Here is a 27,582-nt window from a genome sequence, read left to right on the forward strand (position 1 = left end):
GTTAGGGTGAAGTCACCCACCCTCCGTTCAGAACCTAGCAGGAGTGAGAATACATCTTTCCAACACAGACACAATCAGGTGAGACACACTTCCATGCATCCTTTATTCCATTATAAGCATTAACACATCCATTTTGCTGCCTTCTTGCTACTACCACATGTATGACAATCAGTTCACGGCATGTTTAAGGCTCATTTCATCTGTTTTACACATTACCAAAATCGGATTCTACTGGATTCATCTGCCTACCATTTGCATATTGTGATTCCAGTGTTAAAGCAATGAGACTAGACGACCCTGTGTGAGGGCTAATATGTATAGAGAAGATATTGAAGTATACTATCACAGAGGATAATTGTACAAAGCAGCTTAAGAGACAGTGTAACTATCAACATTTAGACTGGAAAACCTCATAAAAATGTCAGTATCAAAACAATAATCAGCACTAAAGCAGGATCTTCATTTCCTTTAAAAAGAGGAGCTACAGGAAATACACTAGAGATGACCAAGGGCTCTTTATCCAAAAACATCAGCTAGAATCAGAAAACACTAAATACTTAACTGACAAACCACTTCAAACCACTACACAGAGCGATCAAATGATCATCAATAATCACTATGCAAATATCCCTCAGACACCATTCGCCTCTGAAAACGTGTTCTGAATTTACTGCAAATGGGATAGGGTTTCTTGTCCTACTCCAATGTGAATGTTTTAGTTCTACAGTTTATTTTGTATAGCCCAATATCACAAATTAAAAATTATCCTCAGAGGGCTTTACAATCTGTACACATACGACATCTCTGACCTTTGACCTCACATCGGATCAGGAAAAACCCTTCTGTAGAGCAACAGAGGAGGATCCCTCTCCCCGGATGGACAGAAGAATAGATGTCATGTGACCAGATGAACAGAGTTAGAGTTACATAAACACATTACATGAATATGACAATGTATGAATGGAACTCCACAATCCATGAAACAGGAGGTATTTGTGTTTTACTTTGCAAGGGTAAAAGAACAAACAATTAAAACAGTTGAAATGTCTGCAACTATAAGAGGGATTTGCATGCCTTGCTTTCCACAGCATTTCATTTCCCCATCGTGGTTCTTTGTCTTTGAACAGCAGCAAACCGCCACAGGGCTCAGCAGACGTAGCGTTGGTAAGAGAGGACCCTCTCCGACTGCAAGCAGGAGCACATGGCTGACTGAAGGGGGTGACAGTGGTCAGGATCGTTTCAGTAGACCCCAAACTGTCTGGCTTTCACAGTGATTGAATGACTGATTTATCTGATGGTTAGCAGCAGTTCTCAGTCCCCCTGAAGACCTGCTGTCGTCAACAGGACTGGGTGAAATGTTTACGAACATAAGGCTTCATTTGTAGTGTGAAATTACTGATAACACAAAAACCCAGCGACAGCGTGTTCACATTGAACACCTCCACATGGAGCGGAGTTCAACGTTCAGTGTCATCGGTCTGCAGGTGACCCAGCACCAAGCTCCCGGCTGTAGTTCAGAGCACCGAGCCAAGTCTGATCACCACATGATCTCCAGTTTATTACAGGACAGCCCGATACCGGCTGCTCTCCCTACTGAGGAAAGCTTCTGTATTACATGGCAATGGTGAGCACCTGGTGCGATACAATAAGTGAGCATTTTGATGCACACACAAAATGAACACGCTAATTAGACTGTGTGTAACAGAGAAATATTAATTTTTCCATCAATGGCTTCACCAGATGCCAAAGTGTTTTATATTGTGAAACATCAGATTATATCAATGACCCGTTGAGAACAGATCATTGAGATCGATCAGCATTACGTTTTACATGTCGATGATCCACCAATCACAACATATTGCAATAAACACTTTCCGAGGTGCACATTGCGCTTTACTGCAGCCTTTCGTGGTGTTAATCATTGTTAATAGACAAACTCTAAATGTTGGCTTTATATTGACACATGTGCTGACTGCTCAATTTACCAGTGGCTCTAAAGTATGCAAGTATGCAAGTAATAATCTCCCAGATTTGTATGGGTGGCAATGAGCAAGGCATATTATATTTCCTAATGAAGCTTGGCATTATTGTCTTCCTGTATGAGAGAGAAGCATGATCACAACAACAAAGGCCAGATGTGCAGCTGAGCACTCTGGTTAACAGCTTCTAAAAACACACCCCAACTGAACACAAGTTCTACCTGCATTAAAAACATGGAATGCAGACAACAAAAAAGAATCAAATATACACATTCCAAAAAGAAAAATCTTTACCTGGAAAATCTGCACAATAAAAGTGCAATTGTTTGGTAAACCCTGAATGGTAACTTAAAAATAAAGAAAGGGTAAAACACTTGTATTTCGAAGTGCAAAATTGATACTTCTTCACCTGGTATAAAAGAATATAAAAATCAAGTTGAACACTGCAAAGACTCGGTAAAAAAAAAGAAGCAAGGATGGGAGGAACAGAGGGAAAAATAAGGAAATGTGACAGACTGACGCTCACAGTGAGATACACTGACACAGAAACACTCAGGGAGACCGAGTGAGTAGAGGAAGGGAAGGAGAGCTGGAGTTCAGAAGGAATTCAGATTGAGCAGAGAGTGCAAACACTGCCTTGGCCTGGGCTCATTGACATGTGTCCACGTGTAGGAGCACCAGCCAGGTTTTGGGACAATATATATTAACTCCCGGCCGGTACTGGCCACTGACTCTCGCCTGTACCTCAACACTAAACCCTTTTTTCCTCTTCCAGTCCACTACACATTCCTACCCTATAATGGCTCCAAGGTTAGGGGAGACCGGTGTGATCAGCTGACTCCAGTCCTGCCCCAATGCTAAGAAGAAAGTGGGAGATGAGAAGGAGGCGGCTTCTTGAGTGTGAACCCAGGCCTGAGTGCTGCACTCCCCTCAGGATGTGGGAAGCTCAAAGGAGATGAACTGTTTGAGTCTCTCCAAGTACTGGGCGTACAGTTCAATGTCGTTGTGACCGGCTCCCTCCACCCACAGTGGCTCGACAGCGCGGGGGCAGCGCTCGTACATGGCCAGACCGTGGGAGAAGTCGATGACCTCGTCTTCCGTACCGTGGATCACCAGCACTGGGGACGCCACCTTCGACATCTTGTCAATACTATGCAGCAAAAAGAGACAGAGAGATATGGGTAAGTATGGAAGACAGATATCAGTAAGTGGTGACAATTGGCTATCGAGAAGAGAATTGACCCTATTCAAATGGAGGCCACTTTGCTCTCATTTTACGTTCGGGGTGGAAGGAAGGAGTATTCCAGAAACTAGTCAGACTGCTATATAGCTATGGTGAAGTAGTCCAAATATTTGGCTTGTGTACTCCAGCTAAGTGTTGAGACAATGGAAACATTTTCTGTAAAGATCCCCAAAAGAGTCCACACAAAAGGAATACAGTGACTGGATCGAAGGAAAGACCATCTACACCCGGCATGTTACTATTGAACAGTACTTAAATTCAGTTGGAAAGTAGCTAACTTATTAGCTAAAGTTGGCACAAGGGATCAATGCCTCGACTTGGTGTCGGTGTAACAATCAACGATGAAGTGAGAGACTTCTCCAGCGTTTAAGCCTGGTCTGATTTAGGAGTTATACGACAGCAGGCCAATAGTGCTGCTATCCTCAACTGTGACTGGAACCAAAACCAAAGACTTTATACAGACTTGTTTAGCTGACAAACAAATCACCTGAGAGCTGAATGAGTCTGTATATCATCTGGGTTTTGGTTTCAGTCACAGTTGAGGGTAGCAGTACTAGCTAACGTCAGCGCTCCACATTCACCAAGTTTAGCTAGCATTAGCACTAGATTGCTGCCACTAATATATGAGGCTGGTCATGCCGATGGTCTTCCCTTCAATATTGTGGATGTACTTCAATCCAGTCGCTGTATCCCTTTGTCATTTGGGGATCTCTACAGACTTATCTGCCCACATTTCTACCCTTAGTTTGAGTACACTAGTCAAATGTTAGGACCAATTTACCATAGCTAAATAGCAGTCTGACTAGTTTCTGTGGGATTCCTTCCCACCCTATAATATAATATTGAATATATCAATATAATAATCCCGTTTCATGGATTGTAGAGGTCTGGATCGTGGTCAATGCCTACTATTAATTATTCATACATTTGTCAATTCCATTAGATGCGTTGTAACTCTGTTCATCTGGTCACATGACATCTATTGCTTCTGTCCATCCAGGGAGAGGGATCCTCCTCTGTTGCTCTCCTGTGAAGCTTTTTTTTCCTAATATTTGGGAGTTTTTCCTGATCTGATGTGAGGTCCTGGGACAGGCATGTCGTATGTGTACAGATTGTAAAGCCCTCTGAGGATAATTTGTGATATTGGGCTATACAAAATAAACTGAATTGAATATCCAACATGTGAATATGGTGAATCGGTTAAAGCATTATAATCTTTCAACAGTCTGATGGATTGGATTGCCGATAACGGATATTCAAACTATTTTTTACTCATTGTGGTAGAAAAGGGAATTCAAATTAAAACGTGCAAGAACAGAAGAATGGACTGCAGATCTCTTTTCTAGTCTTTTGAACACTCAAAGCGCTTTAACACTACATGACATCATTCACACATTTACACCAATTCATACACTGCAACACACACACGCACACACACACACACACACACACTTAAATGCTTGGGAGACATCACTGGTAAATTACCTAAAGGCTGGTGAGACCAGACTGTTCTTTAGGTAATATTAAATAACCAGTTGTCATCTCTGGAGCTGGCACCGCCAAAGATGATGGATGGGTCTTGCCAATCTAGCGTGCCCTCACATGTCTAAAAGCATCACAGCAATCATTCTGATGACTCATTTTTTAAGCAGTTAATTGGTTGCTAAAAACATCATAAAACTGCGGCCAACATCTGCACAATCTCAATTAACTGATTAAGGTTGTGAAAAATGCTGGAATATTCTGAAACAATTGGCCAGATCATAAATTAAGATTGTGTTGTCAACGAAAGTCGTCGGGGAAAAGGAAAAACTGTCTCTTGTTCCAAAGACAATAACATGGAGGTGTTAATGTTTCAGTCTATAAACATACCAGCATTGATTTACATAAATAAATCAGCTGTGTCTTGTGGCACTGGATGGAATTGTGTAAAGCCAGCTGTGCATAGAAATCCGTACTGATCATCCCCGTCCATAACTAGGTGTGGGAGTTGAGCCTCCACGGGGCACTGCTGTTAAGATGGAGGTTAGTTGGAAGATTAACGCAGAGAAATCATTGTGAGCTAATTTGATTCCAGATGGAATACGCCATTACCATTCACTTCCCAGCTGGGGTATACAGACTGAATTATGGCAGATTTTTCTGTCCCACATGCACATAATCTCTCAATATTACTATAAAAATGTGCTCAAAGCTATACAGCGAAATCTGTTACACAGTAGCAAATAATGCCTGTGACTGGCAAACATTTGGTTTACAGATACTGACTAACCATCTGGGTTGGGGTTTGGTAGAAGTTTCATTTAAGTATACTTAGCCTGTAAAATGACCATTCGTACATCAATTACTCATAGCGCCTTGACATCTGATCCAGGTCTCATTTATCCAGTAGTGTGCTCACGGTTTCAAAAACACTACACATTGTACAATTTAAAAACACTTCCGCCACACTCTTTTTCTACCGCTCCATCTATCTGGAAATGTTTGTCAAACGTTATAAAGGACCAGTAAATCAGTTTAAATGATCATTTCATTAAATGTCCAGAAATTGCATGGCGAGTGACCATACCATATCTGTCTGCTCTACTCTGCCTGTGGCTGTTAGCACCATATCCTTGATGAAAATACAGGTAGAAATCCTAAATAATACTGCGTCACAATCACGTCATTACCTAATACCAAGTGAAGCTGAGCGCGAGAGGATTGAAGCTTAAGTAAAGCCAGCTTTAAAAACTGTAAATGGATGTTGAATCTTATGGCATTTGTCTTACAAACATTGGCAAATTAAACTGATCATCAAGCAGAAATAAATTGGTACCTTTGTTCAGCATAATGTTGTTTACTGTGATTCAATCCAGGTGACATAATAAACAAAGGAAATAAATGCAATATAACATTTATAATTTTAAACAAAAACTTGACTGCTGAAGGTAACCATAGATAAAAAAACTAAGAGTTATTTAGAGAAGTAAATACATTCTCAATACATGTAAATATTTTTCTATACCATATACAAGTGATGTGAAGTCTTCATTTCGCCCTGTGAGAAGCATAGTTGGGAGGGCATTCAACTGAGGAGTAGAATTTGTCACTGAAGCCATGAACTCCCTCAGTTAGATGACCAACTACTCTGCCTACTGAATAGTGTGTAGCCGCCGTGACTAGCACAGCCTGTACATATGCTATGTACACAAGCTTAGATTGGGCTTTCAGTTTTTCAGGCGCCGATGTAGCGGATTGAGCCCCAAACACACCTTCAGCATTCAGGAGAGGATGGTGGAAATATATGGAGACATGTTAAGAAAGGACAACGATGATGGTCCTATTCCTTGTACTTCCTATCCAATGAACATGTTAATTTCCTCCTGAAGCATTAATAATTAGGGATGCTAACAATTATATCATAATTTTAAAGCAATAATGCAACAGTTTTTCTCAGATAGAGTTGAACCGCAGTCATTGTAAATATTTGGTAATAAGCGCATACTGTGCAGCCTGTGAGTACATTTGAGCCACAAAGGCATACCTGATGCTTAGAAAATGTTATGCACGATAAATCTTGAAGAAGGGGACATATGTCACTTTATCCGTCAGTCCTTAGACCTTCATCTTGCCATGTTTATATAGATTGAATCAAGAGTTTTTAAAATCACACGCAGACTTAATGGTGTGCCAGAACTTCTTTACGGAAAGGAAAGTGTGCTCTTTGTATGGACCAATAATTCAGTTTTGGGCCGTGAAACATGCTTGTTCCAAGGCTTGGAGCATAGGCTGTCCTGTATAAGAGGAACGAGCTATTCATCCAGAGAAATTGTAAAAGAACAAAACCAAGTATAACTTGTGAGAAGTGTTAATTCTAATATACTTGTCAACCTTGAAAAACAACTGAGCAACTCAACAACTGGTGTGTGATATACTGAAAACAAAAAGTGGGCCAAACCTCAGCATCACACCTGATTGGAGAACGGCTGGTTTATGCCGACAGTGGGCTGCTGCTGGTTTCCATAGAGGTCCAGCTGGGAAGCTCTGACACCAGATGTTTTATCTTCCCACTCAGACACACAGTTATAATTCAGAACTCAAAGAACTGCAGTATGCCAAACATGCAATGGTAAAAGTGGCACCACGGACACTAGTTGAGGGTAATAACTGAAAAATAAGCTATTATATTTCTGACAGATGACACCATACTTACCCAGGACTAAACCCAATACCCAGCTTCTAGTGTTTTAGTTGAAACTGTATCTGAGGACAGGTTTCTTCCAGTATTTCTTTATTTGCACAATTCAAACAATAAAATCACAACAGAGATAAATGAATATCACAGTGCAGGAAGAGACAAAAAGCCAACTGGGCTTATTTGAAGCCTCCACCTATATAATATTTAAAATTTTACAAAATTACAAACATAAAATGAAAAATGCATTAGATAGACAACAAAAGAAAAAAAGAAGAACAAATAATGTAATTATATGGAGTCTGGAGCATGTGTGTGCATGTGAAAGTGGATTCTAGCGTCCTGTGGCATTTCCTAAGCAATGGGAATGCTCCAAGTCCCCATGAGTGAAACAGCTCAACATGTTGATACAACAGCTAAAGAAAGACATGAACACTGATCCCTAACAAAACAGCAATTACACTTTCTTTTAGGCAATTTATAAAACATTTTATAGAATGACATTTCTTTGTTAGGTGGGAAAAATCATTCCATAATTTGGTTCCCCGAAATCTAATAGAGAATTGACCTCTGCTAGTCAGTAATTTAGGAGGATGAAGATGTGAAGATTGACGAGTTGAGTAAGAAAGAATCAGTGAATTCACTTTGAAGAAGGTCTTGAAATGATCAGGAATATTTCCTTCATCCAAAAGTGTCTTATACATGAAAATGCAAGTTAAAGAAATGTTAATGTCATAAATAGTAAGAATCTGCAGTTTGTGAAATAAAGGAGCAGCTGAGATGCGAGACAATCCTAACTAAACGATTCTGGACGACCAACATTTTTTTCAGAGAAGTAGGAAAAGTACTTGCCCAAACTATATGGCAGTATGAAAGATAAGGATAAATTAAACTAATAAAGAATAAGGAGACAGTTTGAAGAGACAAGATGTTTAACCCTCCTAATAGATTTGTTTATTTTTCTACTAGCACAGTCAATATATTTACTCCAACTTAAACTTTCATCAATAATAATCCATAGAAATGTTGTAGATGACACTTGAGGCAGTTAAAGCCGTCGAGTAAGATTTTTTTGCCACTGAAAATAATAAAATTAGATTGTTTGATATTCAAAGATAGTTTATTTAATTTGAACCATGTAGCAGAGGCAGTTAAACCAGCATTAGCTTCCATAATCAGAGAATTGAAATTTGAATGAGGGAGAACTAGGGTTGTGTCATCAGCAAACACGTTGGATAAATCATTAATATAAATTAGGAATAATAATGGGCCAATAATGGACCACTGTGGAACCCCACATATTAGTGTAGCTTTGTTTGAGTAACAACTTTATCAACAAGGTAAAGTAAAGCCATGTATGTTGAATGGTTTTTACGGAAACTATACTGGTGTTTGTAAAGAATTGAATTAGACTATATGAAACAATATCCTTTTTTGTATAATCTTTTCTAGTATTTTTGAAAAACAAGGTAATATAGATATCTGTCTATAGTTGTTAAAACAACATGGGGTTTCTGCTTTAAACAAAAGAATAACTTTCTCAATTTTTAAATCTTTAATAAAATCCAGTAGATCATCATGACAAGCCAGAATATTGTTAGCTAAAACCTCAACAAAGTTTACAAAGAATTCATTACATTTTTGAGCGATGTCAAATGGCTTGTCAAGAGAATTGTCTCCATCCAAAAAGACTGAAGGAAGCTCTTTGGTAGTCTTTTCTCTTTGCAGCACCTGATTTATTACTTTCCCTGTGTTTTTTATATCATTTGAACACTTCAGAAATGTTTAACTGAAATAATTGGACTGGCCCTCCAGATAGTCTGATTTGTCTGAGATTTAGATCAAACGTTTGGTTTCATTACCATTGAAACCAGTTTTACATGACATTTTGAAATCAACATCTTTGAGTCATTTCTAGACTCACTTTAACATCATAGGCCTGTTTCGACAGATCATCAATCCTCCTGTTTGAAGAATCAACTATGATCTGTACACATGTTTTGAAGCTTTTTTCCTGTTGTTCAAGCAGAGATTTATAGAAGTCCTTTTGCTCATCCAACAATTCACACATTTTAGCCATGGTGACATATTCCTCAGTGGCATTGTTAGAAGCTTTGGGTGGCATGGCACCGTCCTTAGGCTTCACGGCCTACCAGGCCCAAAGATCAGCAGAATGAAGCCAGAAACCTCCACAAGACAGCAACAGATGTTCAGTTTTGCTGTAAAAGGTGAACTCCACTGGGATTGGTCTATAACAGCATCCAGTGTGAAGAAATGACTCTGAATGGGCATTGTATATAACTGTTGGTGTGGCAGTAGACTTGTGTTTTGGGTTTCTTAAGAGAGCTGCATAATTAAGAAAATATCTAAATTTGCATTCATCAACAGACCTTCATATATTTAAATATGAACCACTTGTGCCAAGCACAAAGTATCATATTCCCACATAAACAGAATCTGTTGAAATGCTGTTACTTATGTTTTTCAAACCAAAAGTCAGATTTATAAATCTGTCTAGTTTTCTCGAGAAAAGAATGAACAATTTAGCTAATGGTTTACTTGACAAAGTAAACCATTAGCTAAATGGTCCATACGTAGAGCACACTGTCAAAGCCTCCCAGCTGGACCTCTATGGAAACCAGCAGGAGCCCACTGTCCCGCTCTCCATATATAAGTGTAAATGACCGACACTAGCATGCAGAGAGTATACGAAAACATTTGCTTTAGCTGAGTAAATATATCAGGGACAGTAGGCTTATCTGACAAAACGAAAAGTGGACACCCACATTTTTCACCCCACACTGTTGAGTACATTATTTATTAAATGACTGCACTTGTGATTTGGATATAGCACCAATATAATAATATAAAATGATAAATCCTTCAGACCAGGTTTTTTTTATACTCAGAGTTTATTAGGAACAACTAGTTAAAACTGACGCATTCCTGCCATAAATCCTACCTTAATTGAAATTTGAAACGGGTTTTGACAGATGTTAATTCAACTGTATGATCATTTGGGACGATGTAGTTTGTGGAGCGATCAATTGGTTTCACATTGTTATTTAACTTATCAATGATAAAAATGGGGTGGACCAAATCATAGAAACATCTGCTGTCTACATTAGAACCTTCATGAGCTCTTATTGCAATACTGTTGTTTTACAAAAAAATTAGCATTTGCTTTAGCTCTTAGGAGATCTTACATATAATGGAAACGCAGTACTCGTGAAATGCGTGAGACTGACGATATAATGAAACCTGATGAAGATTATAAAGAATAATAAATAGTATTCTTCACTAGCTCTTCTCTGTCCTGTCATCAGTGGACTGCTAAACCCTACGCAGATCATCCACACACAAACAAGCATGTCCCAATGTGCTGTCCAATCTTACAACACTACCTGAAACTCGCACTTAATATTCCTTACCATGCAACACTGCAGACTACAAATCTGCAGAGACAAAGCAGACTCATTTCATTTTAACATCGTCTGACTGTTCATAAGTAGCTCACAGGCAGCGATCCCGTGTGTGATGAAATTATGAACCCAGTGAGGTGGCATGATACTACAACAACACTGTCCTAATGAAGGGGCCTAAGCACCAGTTATTGGTCAAAACAGATTGATTTGTTTTCCTCGACAACCCACCTAAACATACCTTTACTTTAATGGTCTCGTGCCTGCCCCGTTGACACTGTCCCCCTCGTCCGTCTGAGTCCCACTTACTTTGTACCCTTTATTGTTTGTGGATGTGTTCATGTACTTGGCTTCAGGGCTTTCGGAGGGAAATCTCCTCAGTTTCAGGCAACAAAACTATTTGGTTGGGTTTACTTACAGATAGCTGGTTACGGAAATACTCCTGTGTGTAGTTGGAACCAAGACAGAAAACATAATAACTTCTTTTAACCTTGACAAAGGCAGGGCAGACCAGATACACCCTGTAACCAAGTTTACCTCAGACAGACTGACGCTGCTCTGGGTCAATAGGATCCTGGTAGTTGGTCCTCTGCCTGCACAGATCCATTACAACCTTTTAATGAAAAAGAGTAACAATCTGCATTTTGGACATTTGCTTTGCTGCAGGTATAAGTAGTTTTGATTGAAAATATTGTCAGCAGAGTATTTTGCATTTTTGTGTTGTTAATTTGTCACATCCATGATGATGAATGAACAGACATAGCAGATTTAGAATTTTAATGTTATGGATAAAGCGTTGAACTATTTGGTAGAACCCTGAAAATAGAGAGAATACTTATGTGCTTGGTTCACTTGGTGCTTGTGTTATTTTGTGCTTGGTTCAACCAAAACAAATGCACGAAGAGTTCAAATTGCTGAATTCTTTGCAGTTGGTTTCCTACAGACACCACATGGAGCGGTGTGTGCAAGATTTCTCAACTTGCAGATACGAGACAAACACAAGCAGTCACTAGTCATTACTTATCAGTTAGATTACATACACTAAGCTGACATATGGCTAAGGAGAATGGTGAGCCGTTACATGGTGGACATCAAGAAGATGGCTCTCAATCTCATGTTTGATCAATTCCTGCCCGAGTTGATGACAGACTCATCATTGTTGCACAGCTTAATTTTCATTGTTGCAAAAATTGTAAAGTTTGAAGGACAATGGTTTCTGCATCTAGCAAAGTCAGTCACAAAAATAATCTTTAATAGGCTCACTAATGTAAAGCGATCCAAACCATCTCACCTTTCCCTGAAACTCTCTTCCTAAACCACATCCCCTGGCAAATTCTAAAAGGACTCCTCTTTCAGCAGTGATAGGAATCTCCTGAAGGGTTCTTCCCTTTTTACCCCGATGTGAGGTCAAAGGTCAGGGATGTTGTATGTGTACAGATTGTAAAGCCCTCTGAGGATAATTTGTGATTCTGGACGATACAAAAAAAACTGAATTGAATAGTAATGACCTTCTAGGTGAAGAAAGTTGATGAAATACTTTCCCACTAATCAAGCGATCACTAACTGTTAACTGACAACGTTGTCTCCTTGCACAGCTAACAAGTTGCAAAGTAACTCATGCACACACAAATCCATAATTTAGTGCCAGTGTATGAGCCCAACGGGAGTCTCGAGTTCACCCGTTCCGGATAGTTAGCAGCCAAGATGTTGTGTGCATTGTCGTGCTAAGACTGGGAGTGTGGTCAGGAACGGGTGTAAAGTCAAAATCCGAGTCAGAACAATCCGTTATCACGCCTTGGGTACGGACTTCGGTAATTACTTCCACACAAAAAAGGAAACACTTTCTATCTGCATCGGAATGATGTAAAACCACTTGAAGCTCTAAACTATCAATAAGATGGCAATTTGTGCTGAAGATGTGCTAGGTGAGGTGACGGGAAAGTATGGAACCACGGTTGTGCCTGTGCTCCACGGGCCTTGGTGCACAGAGTTGTTCACTGTCAGTCAGGTATATATGACACCTCTTCTCCGCTTCGGGAATATGATGGCGAGACAGCGCTGATGAAATATTGAGCGGCATATTTGAGTTCTCTTTTACAATTAAAAAAGGTGCTTATGGAATAGTTACGGCTCATTAACACAAACACCACTGCGCTTTGAATGTTTATGATAAAATGGATCTTGCCTACACTTTATTGGAGGTGGTGATGTTACCCTTTGTGTGAACAATAAGATACATGATGACATTCATGTCTGATCAGAACGGTTTTCAGTTAGTTTGTGTTTTCAATACAGAATGACCACTGCACTGCATTCTGTTACAGCTCTTTTTATTTTCGTCTTTTGAGTCTTTTTTCTTTTTCTCTGCTCTTCCATATTAGTATTGATCATTTGCAGCAACACCGTAAATGATAAATAATAATAAGTGAAATTAGATTATTCAATTTTTCCATCTAATAATTTGTGTGATGTTTTTACTGATGTAACCAATTAAAATGATCAATCCTTGCAGATATTTAATTTGAAATGACTCAATATGCAGACACGGAACGCTACCTGCTGAGACGGCCCATCTGCAGAGGGAAAAATGGATTTAATTGAACAGCAGTTCAATGGAAACCTCTGGATATTAACGCCATTAATTTTTAGCGTAAGTGCTGTAAATTCAAGTTTGTGCCTTTTTCAGTCAACCCCTTAAAAAATTAATCCCCAGCCTGCAGTTTGAATAAAGTAGTTATTTAACTTAACAGATCACAAAAGTATTTCTGTTATCACTGTCACACTTATATTTAGGGTGTATATGGATATAGTAACGGTTCTGAAACAAGTTAGTGGAAACTGTTTTTTACATTACGGTCGCTAGTTTCCCAGAATACTGTTGCTATGGTGAGACTCACCTGGGGAAGGCATCAAAGCAGTAAGTCTTCCGTGTGTCAGGGAAGGCCACCCGAAGCCCTGACATGAGTGGTGAGTGGAGGATGACAGCAGCACATTCATAGCGAGCAGCCAGGTCTATGGTAGGCACAGTGCCGATACTCTGACCATACAGGATGATGTTCTCAGGTGTTACGCCATACCTGTTCAACACAGACAAGCCAGAGTCAGTCAGGGTTTTATTTGGTTTTACATAGGAACACAATACTGTAGAGTTTTAAACAATTGAAAACCCGCTCAAACAAAAAACACCGTGGTCTAGGTTAAGTCATTGGTAGCGATGCACCGGTTGATACCGGTTGTCACTTAAAATCGGTCATGACCGGGGAACGGGCAGTCAGTCACATATTTCGGATTGTTTTGCCAAACACATTTATGCAAAAAAAAACAAAAAAACACAAAAGGTGGATTTCGGTTACATTTTTGTATTTTTATTTAAATTTATTTAACCAGGAAAAACCTTGAGATAAAAAATAAAATAAAAAAATACATACAATAAATTAAAAAAAAGGTGCAAAATAACATAGTTTGAGACGAACAACATAAAACAGTGACAGACAATAAAAACTTTAGTAAAACCAAAACTAAGTCCAAGTCATCACATCCCAGTTCACACATACCTCAGTCAGAAAAACATCTACAACCAGATGAACCTTCCTCCAACTCTTTCAATCTTTTTAAAAACACCTAAATCAAACCACCAATCTGATCAATGATGACATGTATAGCCGCATGTCGTCATTCAACCGCTGGTTGTCCAGGTGGTGCCCAGCAAACAATGTGGGCTACATAGATAACTGGAAGACTTTCTGGGGAAAGCCTGATCTGATGAGTCCAGACGGCATTCATCCCACTTGGGATGGAGCGCGTCTCATTTCTGTGAACATGGCCAAGTTGATTAACGGACTTAATCCATGACCCAGAGTTCAGATCAGGAAGCAGAAGCAGAGTTGTAGTCTTCCACCCTTCTCTGCACTTCCATTGGAGCAGTTACCCACCCTTAACCTTAACTCTATAGAGACTGTGTCTGTCCCACGGCCACTTAAATTAATTAAATCAAAAGTAACCAGAAGAGGAGTCATACTAAATAACCTCATACAGGTTAACAACACTACTGAAACAGTGCAACAAAACAGGATAATTAAATGTGGACTCCTAAATATTAGATCTGTCATCTAAAGCTGTATTAGTAAATGATTTAATATCAGACAATCACATTGATTTATTGTGTCTTACTGAAACCTGGCTGAGCCATGAAGAATATGTCAGCCTAAATGAATCAACTCCTCCAAGTCATATTAATACTCACATTCCTCGAGGCACCGGCCGAGGAGGTGGAGTAGCAGCCATCTTTGACTCAAGTCTATTAATGAATCCTAAACCTAAACTAAACTACAACTCATTTGAAAGCCTTGTTCTTAGTCTTTCACATCCAACCTGGAAAACATTACAGCCAATTCTATTTGTTATACTGTACCGGCCACCAGGTCCATATTCAGAATTTATATCTGAATTTTGCATTTATCTCATTGTTGGACTCGATTGGCTTCTGTCAGAGTACAGAAACCCACTCACTGCTTTGGCCACACCCTCCACCTTGTTCTTGCATATGGCATTGACATTGAGCATTTGGAGGTCTTCCCACAGAACCCTCTTCTGTCAGACCATTACCTCATAACTTTTGAGTTTATACTCCCGGAGTGTACACCGTTAGTCAAAGGTTTCTACACCAGATGTCTAACTGACAGTGCTGTAGCTAAATTTAAAGAAGAGATTCCTTCTGCATTTGATTCAATACCACGTCTCAATGTGACGGAGGACTCCTGTGCTAACTTTAGTCCGTCCCAGATTGATCATATTGTCGATAGTGCTACAGGCTCACTGAGAATGACACTTGACTCGATAGCCCCACTGAAGAAGAAGACAGTGAGGCAAAGGAGGTTTGCTCCCTGGTAGAACCCTCAGACCCGCGACCTAAAGCAAACTTCACGAAAGCTCGAAAGCATATGGCGTTCCACCAATTTGGAAGAATCACGTCTCAAAAAGATTCAGAAAAGCTGGTTCACCCGTTTGTTACTTCCAGACTAGATTACTGCAACTCCTTATTATCAGGCTGCTCTAATAAGTCTCTTAAATCCCTCCAGTTGATCCAGAATGCTGCAGCTCGTGTACTCACAAAAAGTGAGTACAAGAGTCCTAAAAAGTAGGATGGGAGCAAGAGCCTTCAGTTATCAAGCTCCTCTATTATGGAACCAGCTTCCACTTTCAGTCCGGGAGGCAGACACAGTCACCTCATTTAAGAATAGACTTAAGACTTTCTTCTTTAATAGTGCTTATAGTTAGGGCTGAATCAGGTTTGCCCTGGTCCAGCCCCTTGATATGCTGCTATAGGCTTATAGGCTGCTGGGGGATGTTTTAGGATACACTGAGCACCTATCTCCTCTTCTCTCTCTCCTTATGGATGAATTTACATCTCTCCATTGCACCTTATTAACTCTGCTTCCTCCCCGGAGTCGTTGTGACTTCACGTCTCATAGGGTCCATTGGACCTGGAGGTGTCTGATGCTGGTGAGCCGGCCTCCCATTGGCCCTGCTGATGCCCCGCCCCCCTTCCTCTCTACCTCCTTCTGTTTCATGGATTGGAGTTCCATTCATACATTGTCATATTCATGTAATGTGTTTATGTAACTTTGTAACTCTGTTCATTCTGTACACATGACATCTATTGCATCTGTCCATCCGGGGAGAGGGATCCTCCTCTGTTGCTCTCCTGAAGGTTTCTTCCCTTTTTTCCCTGTCAAAGATTATTTTTGGGGAGTTTTTCCTGATCCGATGTGAGGTCCTGGGACAGGGATGTCGTATGTGTACAGATTGTAAAGCCCTCTGAGGCAAATTTGTAATTTGTGATATTGGGCTATACAAAATAAACTGAATTGAATTGCTTCAAAGCCCTGATCTCATTCCCTAGATCCTCAATGAGCCTTTTGACTCTTACTGTGGAGTGACTTGTATACTGTTGAACAAAGACACGTATGTGTGCCTTTCCTACATCCCACCACTGACTCAGGGACTCAAAATCGCTCTTCTTCCCTCTCCAGATCCCCCAGAAAGCCTCAAACTTTTGACAGAAATCACTGTCCTGAAACACCTGAATGTTAAAGTGCCAGTGAGAACTACCATTGGTGGTTGGTGAGGTGTGCACATTTAACGTGACTAAGTGATGGTCGGTGAATCCTACTGGGTGAATGTGACTGTTTAATAACCTGTTGCTAAACTGCACCAATCCCATCCAACACCTTCACCCATGTGTACTGCCTAGCCCTTGGATGGTTGACCCTCCATACGTCCACTACACCCGACTCCGCAATCACCTGTGACAAAGTGGTAGATGACTGGAGGTACGGTTCCTCTCCTGTTCTGTCCAATAAGGAATCTATGGTGCAATTCCAGTCCCCTCCCATCACTACACACTTGTTCTGGTCACACTGCTGCAGGACATCTCTCAGTTTGTGGAAAATATCCGTTCTGTGTGAGCCCTGGTTTGGAGCATAGATAATAGTTAATAAAGGCAAAAGAAATGCTTTGTATGGAGGCTCTGACCACCAGAGCCCTGCCTTTCAATATCTCTGTGGAGGAGATGATGTTAACATCCAGCCCAGGTGCAAACAGAACAGCTACACCTGCAGACAGGTTGGTCCCATGAGACAGGACATACTGGCCCCTCCACCACAAGCCCCAGTCGACCTCATTATGTGGGTCACTGTGTTTCCTGCAGGAAAACGATGTCTAGTCGTTTCTGTCTGATCATCTCTGCAGTGACCGCTCTCCTCTCTCGGTCCCTCCCACCATTAATGTTTAAAGACCCAACCCTCACCTTGTGCATTGAAATATGAAAAAGAAACGTGAAGTAGACAGCCAACAGTAACAGAAGTATTAAGTGCAGCACATCCATGACAGACTCACTTAATTATTTTCATCCTTTTGGAACTTTTATCTTTCTTCAGCCCTCTAAGACCAGTCATGTATTTTTTAAGACGGTAGCGCTTCCTCTTATCCAACACCTCAAACCCGACCGCTTTCTGTATCGATGACACCCTTTTCATGAACTTTTCCGCATCCGGAAAATGCTCTAGAACCTGCACCGATTTACCAAACGTTTCATCGAGGAAGTTGTTGATCTCCTCCAACTTGTACAAATCTCCACTGTAAACCTGGGACTCGCGACAGAGACACAGTCGGAGTCCGTCTCGTACTCCATCTCCTCCTCCACAACACAAGCCGCTCCACTCACCTCTGGACCAGCAGCCTGACTCTGGTCAGGTTCACCTGTCGGCCCTTCGCTGCTGCCTGCTCCACTTTCCTTCCTCCCTTCCACTGCCAGTGCTTCCTTCACCTTCTTCCTCTCCGTTTCTCCACATTCCCTCCTCTCTTCCTCTGCCAGTGCTTCCTTCACCTTCTTCCCCTCCGTTTCTCCACATTCCCTCCTCTCTTCCTCTGCTCCTGCCAGTGCTTCCTCTACTCTAATTCTCCACAATCCCTCTTCCCTTCCTTTGCTCCTGTCAGTAACTCCTCCACCTTCTTGCCCTCTGTCGTTTCACTCAGAACATCTGAGTTATCCTCATTAATCCACCTGCATCAGCTCCCTGCCCCCAGACCTGACTGTCAGTCTGCCCGCTGAGCCCCTCCTCGGCCCCAGTGGGCAGGTCCACGGCAGGGGCATCGCCGCCCTGCGGGCCAGCGACCTCCACCAGCTTGCCACTCTGCAGAGTCCCGGTGCTACTTTTCTCCTCAGCCGGTGCGTCCCCCCGGCTCGGGGCACCCCTCGGGCCGGCCTGTGAGGACAAGCGTCCCGCTTGTGCCCCGCCCCCCCCACACTTAAAGCACTTGATGCTACCGGTGGTAGCGTACAGCATGTAGTGCCCGTTCCCGTGCTTCACCCTGAAGGAGAGCGTGTTAGACGGACTACTGAGGAACATTATAACCTGTCTCCTGAAGGACTGGACATGCTTCAGCTTCTCGCTCTTACAGCCCAGCCCCAGAGTTCTGAAGCTACTCGCTAGCTTCCCAAAGCACTGCAGCTCGCGCTCAACACCTGGTCGGGGATGAACGGGGGAACCCCGGACACGGTGACCCGGGTGGTGGGCACCGCCAGCGGGGACACCTGCAGGTAGACGCCGTTCGCTATTAATGCGGACACAAAGCGCTCCTCGTTCATCCTGGAGGCGGAGGACAGGTTACCGTGACTCACACGGTCCCCCACAGCCAGAAGAACCTCCTCCACCGGGACACCCGGGTCGGCCTGAATCCGAACCCCATGTCTCAAGGACGGCGTCTCAGAGGACGCCATCCCGGACAAGAAACACGGTTTATCCCCACAAAAAAAAACACACAAACAGACAAAACACAACTATGAAAAAAATGAATGAATTGTGAAAAGTTTGAGAAGAATCACCACACATTTAGTCTCAGCAAGCTCTCACCAACACCAGCTTCCTCCAGAGAGAGAGAGACAGAGACCGAGAGAGACAGAGACAGAGAGAGACAGACAGAGACAGAGACAGAGAGACAGACAGAGCAAGAGAGAGAGAGAGACAGAGACAGAGAGACAGACAGACAGAGCAAGACCGAGAGAGACAGAGAGAGAGACAGAGCAAGAGAGAGAGAGACAGAGACAGACAGACAGAGCAAGACCGAGAGAGACAGAGACAGAGAGACAGAGACAGACAGACAGAGCAAGAGCGAGAGAGACAGAGACACAGAGAGAGATAGAGAGAGAGACAGAGACAGAGCAAGAGAGAGAGAGACAGAGACAGACAGAGACAGAGACACAGACAGAGCAAGAGAGAGAGAGACAGAGACAGAGAGATAGAGACAGAGAGAGAGAGAGAGACACAGAGAGAGAGCCACAGAGAGAGAGAGAGAGACACAGACACAGAGAGAGAGAGAGAAGGGGGGACTCTACGACATCTTTGACAATTATCCTTTACAATGACTGACATAATTGCAATTCATGGCATCATTCAAACAGGATCAAATAATGTTTCGGTATTGACTACTGTACAATTTTTGTTTTCCAGAATAAGGTCCCATGGGAGACACCGGAAGGGCCGGGACTTTGCCTAATCATTTTAATTGTATCTTGAGCTTTCAGTAGATGACAATAACAAAGTAAAAGGATAATATTAAAATGGAGAAAAAGTGCCCGTAGCCTTGGATAGCAGCTGCTATAACAAAACACAATTTTTACTGGCCAAAATAGCTCATTGACCATCAGCAATTGTAGCGGTGGGGGGAAAAGGTGTTTGCAGCAATAATAATAATAAAATAAGGACAATATTTGTTTCCTACGCAAACTCAGGCCAGTCTAAAATGGCCTGCTCAAGTATACGTTCTAGATATTCCATGATAACATTCTGACTGCACTAAAACTTTGAAGTCAAAGCCAAGGTAGAACAGTCTCCAAATTCAAATATTAGCATTAGGTTTTCTCAGATTCAAAATGCTGCTTACAGGTCACCCTTTGTAAGACAAAGGAAGGGTTGATGACTGGGTGCATGTCTAGGAAGTGCTTTGGAAAACCTAAAAGGTGGCATGTGATCAAGGCAATGGATCACATGTGTTGTGGAGCAATCCCCAAAACTCACTGTTAGACAGAAATGTTTCCATCTTCCTGTATATGATTTTCATTCTTTGAGCCGTTAGTGGTGGGGAGGTCCAAACGGATGCTGGAGGCATTCAGGTGGATTGCCAGAGGCAACAGTATGAAGGATGAAAACAATAACCACATTCTGAGACGTGAAGCCCATTTAAATTGATTTGAAATGACCATGCTTAAAAATACAATTATAAACAAAGCTTTATCATTAAAAAGGAAATGGTAAATGAATCTGTACTTTTATAGCACTTTTCTTGTCTTCCGACCACTCAAGACGCTTTAACACTACATGTCATCATTCACCCATCTACACCCATTCACACACTGATGGGAGGAGCTAAGGTTCCACCTGTCCATCAGGACTAACTAACATTCACACACTGATGGGAGGAGCTAAGGTTCCACCTGCACATCAGCAGTAACTAACATTCATACACTGATGGGAGGAGCTAAGGTTCCACCTGTCCATCAGCAGTAACTAACATTCACACACTGATGGGAGGAGCTACGGATCCACCTGTCCATCAGCAGTAACTAACATTCACACACTGATGGGAGGAGCTACGGTTCCACCTGTCCATCAGCAGTAACTAACATTCACACACTGATGGGAGGAGCTAAGGTTCCACCTGTCCATCAGCACTAACTAACATTCACACACTGATGGGAGGAGCTAAGGTTCCACCTGTCCATCAGGACTAACTAACATCCACACACTGATGGGAGGAGCTAAAGTTCCACCTGTCCATCAGCAGTAACTAACATTCACACACTGATGGGAGGAGCTAAGGTTCCACCTGTCCATCAGCAGTAACTAACATTCACACACTGATGGGAGGAGCTAAGGTTCCACCTGTCCATCAGCAGTAACTAACATTCACACACTGATGGGAGGAGCTAAAGTTCCACCTGTCCATCAGCAGTAACTAACATTCACACACTGATGGGAGGAGCTAAGGTTCCACCTGTCCATCAGCACTAACTAATTCACACACTGATGGGAGGAGCTAAGGTTCCACCTGTCCATCAGGACTAACTAACATCCACACACTGATGGGAGGAGCTAAAGTTCCACCTGTCCATCAGCAGTAACTAACATTCACACACTGATGGGAGGAGCTAAGGTTCCACCTGTCCATCAGGACTAACTAACATTCACACACTGATGGGAGGAGCTAAGGTTCCACCTGTCCATCAGCAGTAACTAACATTCACACACTGATGGGAGGAGCTAAGGTTCCACCTGTCCATCAGCAGTAACTAACATTCACACACTGATGGGAGGAGCTAAAGTTCCACCTGTCCATCAGCAGTAACTAACATTCACACACTGATGGGAGGAGCTAAGGTTCCACCTGTCCATCAGCACTAACTAACATTCACACACTGATGGGAGGAGCTAAGGTTCCACCTGTCCATCAGGACTAACTAACATCCACACACTGATGGGAGGAGCTAAAGTTCCACCTGTCCATCAGCAGTAACTAACATTCACACACATTCATAGACCATAGACACAGCTACTGGAGAAATGTTGGGGTTAAGTGTCTTGCCCAAGTACACATCTACATGGGATAGCGGAGCCGGGGATCGAACCACTGATTGAAGGTTGACCCTGCTGACCACTGAGCCACAGTCGCCCCCATAAGTGCAGACACTGCAACTTCCTCAGATTCTGCAGCATGTACTCTTCATGGAAGACATAGTAGATGAAAAGTACGAGAAACTAGATTGACTTATTTTTACTCCAATTACATACATTCTTATTTGATAGTTATAGCCCAAACTATGTACAACATTCTACACCCAATGTCAAGACCCATCTCACTAACATGTATAAAATGTTTAAGATATAGAAAAAACTTAAGTTCTTCTTCCAAATCTATATATAGATTTATAGTCTATGCAAATGATCATAAGCTTACAATTTTTGTATTCATTAAATGTTGAAGAGTCACTTGATCCACCAGTGCTGTATGGTACAGCATTTCTTTGTCCAAATGAGAAATGGGAGGCAAAGAAATTAAACGTATACAGAATCCAGTTAACATACTGCATACTTGGAATCTTTGCATTAATGCAGGGCCACACTGCCTGTTGTGCCAACACTAGCCACATCAGACAGAGTGATGCCCAGCGGGGATAGAATGAAGCTACGAGGCAAGAGATTTCCATGCTTCATTTTTACCTCAATAAAAGCAGAGGACACCACCCACAAAGCCCACATTCACAACGACTTGATGAGGCTTGGGGAACACTAATGAAACAGAGTCATGCTCATTCATATGAATTGGTACATTGGAACATCTAACCCAGCCATATGATCTTTATCCACCCAAATGGTGATAAGGTAACAGATTACTCCACTTTCTTCTTTTAAGACAAGCTCCCTTAATTTGACGTCGCAACCGACAACACCAACATTTCATTCCAACCCATTAATTTTCTTAAGCTGCGACGGTTCAAACCATTAGGGGTTTGGGGCACAACACCACCAGCAAGTGATTATTTAAAGCCTGATTGGGGAGATGTAATTTCAAACAAGAACAACAAGTACAATAAACGTATTAAGCAATGAACAAAATGTCACGCAAACTAATTGTTGTGCATACAAATCTTTATCTTGAGTTTTTCTGGCAACATTAATTCAGCAGAGCCCTAAAGGATAAGAAAAAGGTCTGCCACTGTGAAATGAAATTGCTGTTTAAGGGCATAGTCTTAATTATTTTCCACAATATGTAATTAGAAAGTTATTGAATAAACATAAACCTTGTCCTCCTCAGGTGCTGAGCTCCCCTAAGGAGAGCCTAATGATTAACACCGTTTTATGCTTGGGCAGGTTGCTCTCCATGGAACAATGAAATGTTAATTTAATGGTCGGTAGGAAGAGACTCTTTTGGTTTCCCTTCAGTAGCCTTAGACTATCTGTCAAATGGGACATTAATCTGAGGCTGGTTTAAAATGAGAACTCTATGGGTCGACTTTATTTCATATGAAGTAATGATCAGCTTTAAACTACATATGATAGCAAGGTGAAACAATAGGACAATAACACCTTAGGCTCTCCATCAAATCTGTATAGAAAGGTTTCAATACATTTGAAAAAATAAACGTTATACAACCCGGTATGATGTGAGCGCTGCTGTTAGTGTGTGAGCACTGGGCAGCCCCGCCCCCTTGCAGTCAATGCGTGTAGGCAGCATGACAGGGAGGGGAGCACTGAGTGTGCTCTGATTGCACGCTATTTTAATGAAGTATCAATACTAAATATATGCTAAATCGTATCGTTTTTAACTTACGGGTACTTTTCTAGTATCGATACACCGTGCAAAATTAACCAATACCAAACAGTAGTCATCATGGGTCATGTATAATCTTTATACAGCGGTATTGCAAAATGTGTTGATTTTTATTAAGATTTTTCGTCTTATGACTTTCTCTGGCATGCTTTGAACTGCAATACCGGAGAAAAATGGAAGGAGAGTGTAGCAGCAGATATGCAACAGCAGATATGGCGACACTAAAACTTTAAAAATACACTCAGTGCTCCATTCAAAATTCTTCCACTCATGCAACCCACTCGACACAAATGCTCTTACAAATAGTCCCTTTTTGTAGATCTGGGCACAATACTGATTGATTGCAGGTATCGTTTGACTGGAAAAGTTTCAATGCTACTTGGTACCGTTAGGGGAAAAAATTCCTTAGCTGCATTGCGATTCTCTCGAACAATGCTGAAAACGAAATAATCAGAAATTTAAAAAGCATTATGATTGTGTGTAACAATTCCATAATACCATTCTATCTGTTCCATTACCCCTGCCCCTGAACGCAACAGATGTAGTACACATGCGTCTTGTGCATGTTCCAAACTAGGCTAAATACTAGCAGAGTTTTGGTGAGGGCGGCTGAGCTTCAACAGTCAAATACAATCTGACCGGCACCCCTGGCTTAAAAGCTCATGTATGAAAGCATTCACTTTCCGCCAAATTCAGAGAGGGTGAAGCAAATCACAAAGTAGATTGTAACTTTTTTTGACAAAGATTTGTGCCTCTACTCAGTCAGAAACAGAGAATTTAGCGTTAAGCAATGTTGCACACTTTGGAACCGAGATCCAACATCTCCACGTTTCAAGGGACAGTGAGACTCCACAACCAAACCAAAGTCATGGAGTCATTGAGGAAAGTGGGTATGAATCTTGTTCCACATGTTACAGAAAGCATTATATTATAAGAGCTGAATGATCATTTCCTATAACAGGAGGATTTGTTTGAAGAGAAGTCTATATTATTTATTTATCACATGACTTAGAACATGCTGAATTCTGTGTTTTTACTATGAAGATGATGCAAGACCAATTTGATTTATTTATTTTATTTATTTTCCTGTTGGTTCTCTGCTGGAAATGTAAGCCTCCAGTTCTATTTGTTACCAATATTTAGTTCATAAAAGATAATGGAAGTAAATTCATCTGTCTTTTATTCATGAATCATTACAAATATGCAATGTTTTAATAGCAGATATACAAACAAATAAATCATGAATATAAAAATGCTGATGAAACAAGATAAATCCATAATTGTTTTGTAAATCACATTTCGAATCGAAAGGTGCCGAGAGATTCCTACCCCTAGGTACTGGGTTATTACCTTATCAAGTAGTGATACCCAGCTGCATTTGTGGACATCAATTATTTGGGTTTTCAGAGTGCAGCTGCTTAGGGCAATCAGCAGCCCACTGCTGCCGAGTGTTGGAACTAGGTTTCTGCAGTCAAAGTATAAAGCGTTGCCATTTGTATCACCTGGCCTTTCCTATTAATGATTGTGAACAAGCCATAGCCCATAGACGATAATTTAAGGTCTGAGACCTTGGTAACAAATCTTAGAGCTCAAATGTCTTGGTGTCCTTTTGCATTGTGCTGCTTTGCTTGTCCCCCCTACTCTAAAATCGAACAAAACACAATAAAATACACTTTTGCTTAAAATCTTTTACTTTAATGCGTTTTAGAGATATGTTTCTTCTACTTACAGTAACAGAAATGTTGACGTGACAACACTGACATACAACTGTAGGTGTTTATTACGCTTAATTAAATACACTAGAGTGAGCCAGGATGCCCCCCCATGTAGCATTTATTCAGCAACAACTAAACTCTACACACAGTGGCTGCATGTGTCCACAATGCACGTAACACCAGGGCTTCTAACTCCCCAGGACAGGTGAACTGGGGGCTGTTTCCCTTTTTGTCAGAAACTGCTGCTGCTGTTAATATGATGGATTTAACCCGATTATGCAGCGGCTATCAGACACAAGTCAGGAAATAATGATCTCAATTAGAATCCCTAACAAAACTCATGTGGTCAAGGAGTGCAGTTTAAGTTCACGCGTTACTTAAAAAGGTTCCTGGAAAGTTCCCGTGGCCTATGTGGCCAGAAGTCAATGAAGACTTTCTGTTGTCATGGCCACCTAATAGACAGCAGCGGGGTTGAGAAGTGAGCAGTGTTCTGGGTGAATTAAGGAGCCACTATGTGCATGTCAGCAGTGTATTGCAGAGCTTCCACAAAATGTAAACTGATACGTTTATAAGGCATTCAGACAAGCCTTTGCCAATGTCAAGCATGAACTTCGTATTTCAGACAATTTAGACGAGAAGTCCATAAAAGTGCAGCGAATAATAGAAATTTGGAAATCTAAACTACCTCTGACTAACACTAACCGATAATTGAGTGGTGGAAAAAGACTCCACTATAAATTAAGAGACCCGTTATTGGCAGCAGCAAGATACAGTCTAATATGAGCTGGAACCAAATCGCGTCCTCATTAGCAGTCGGGTCTAGACCACAAGTGTCATTTTATGTGGCGGGTTAGAAGGCATATGATCGCCAAAATGTGGGTCGCGGACCCTTTTTCAGCCCGTGCAAAAAAGAACATGTTAAGAAAAAAGATCTGATCCCAAATACTCACTTGTTCCTCAGGACCTGCCAGGCAGCCTCGATGTCCGCATACAGGTTCTTCTCAGAGGGCTTGCCAGTGCTGACCCCGTAGCCTGAGTAATCGTAGGAGAACACGTTGCAGTTGATCCTGGAGCCGAGGCCGATGTAAAAACTGCACATCTGCCCCAAGTCCACAGCGTTACCGTGGGAAAACAGCAGCGTGTAGCGACTGTTCGGGGCGCACCGCACAAACATACACCCAACCCGATTACCCCGGCTGCTTCTGGTGCTAAACACTTCCACGGCATCGAGCTCACGTTGAGAGTACTGCCAGTCTGCCCGTTCAGTTAAATGTAAGCTAGTTACCCCATTAGCATCGCTGTGCATCGAGTACGTGGGCTCCGGTGGGAGGAAAGCCAGCTTAGCCGCGATGCGACTGGGGCAGGGCGGACAACAGAACAGCCAGCATAGTTCGCCGAGAGAAAACCCATTCATCCTGGGGCCTTGCTCGGGCATGTGACGGGCGCGGGGTTGCCCGAATGATTCACTTCTATTGAATTAATAGTTGTTTTCCAGATATGAGGTCCTATTTTTCCCCATTAAGATACTTTATCAGACAGTGTTGGATGACGGGCGGCTCGGCCTTTAGGCTTGGCAGCTAACGCACCAGCGGGCTGGCAGGTAGTTAGCTAGCTAGCTAACAACACAACTAAGACGTAATAAAGATTAGAGAGTAACTAAAACGCAACTTTACAATTCCTATTATCTTACAGCACAAACACAATGCAGTGATGAATCGCGGCAGAACAAGTCTGCCCTCGAAACACATTACTTGCTATACGTCAAGATGTGTTGCTAATGTATTGGAGAACAAGAACGGCCACTTCTCTAGAATGGAGACAAGCCGGCTTTCCGGTACAACCGGATATCCTGTTTAGCTTTTATTGTGTTACGGTTGTTTTATGCCAATTTATTTTAGTAATTTTATTTCAGATTACTTGATTGTATTTTTGACCTTGGTTTTACTATCAGTATCGAATTAATTTTGTTCTTGTTAATTCAGGCAGATATGTCAACTGTTTTTTGACTGTCTATAAATGTATGTAAACAAGTTGTAAAGTATTCGCAGTGAGCATTTTTCATTGAAAAGAAGATTATTACAACGACTATGGTTACGGGTGAAAAGACATTCTACACTGGTCGAGAAGTGAACCGTTTTTCACTGACTATTTGAAGACG

General features: G+C 41.7%; 1 protein-coding gene across 1 annotated transcript; it reads right to left on the reverse strand.

Annotated features, from left to right (window-relative positions):
• Positions 1–84: 84 nt before the first annotated feature.
• Positions 85–27,260, reverse strand: abhd17c (abhydrolase domain containing 17C, depalmitoylase). Its single transcript, XM_034561340.1, has 3 exons — positions 26,375–27,260; positions 13,719–13,898; positions 85–3,129 (listed from the first exon to the last, which is right to left on the reverse strand). Exons 1-3 carry the CDS (start codon positions 26,857–26,859, stop codon positions 2,910–2,912), a joined length of 885 nt encoding a protein of 294 aa, XP_034417231.1. The 5' UTR covers positions 26,860–27,260; the 3' UTR covers positions 85–2,909.
• Positions 27,261–27,582: the final 322 nt, after the last annotated feature.

This window comes from Cyclopterus lumpus, chromosome 3 (genome assembly GCF_009769545.1).
Source record: "Cyclopterus lumpus isolate fCycLum1 chromosome 3, fCycLum1.pri, whole genome shotgun sequence".
NCBI classification, from domain to species: Eukaryota; Metazoa; Chordata; class Actinopteri; order Perciformes; family Cyclopteridae; genus Cyclopterus; species Cyclopterus lumpus.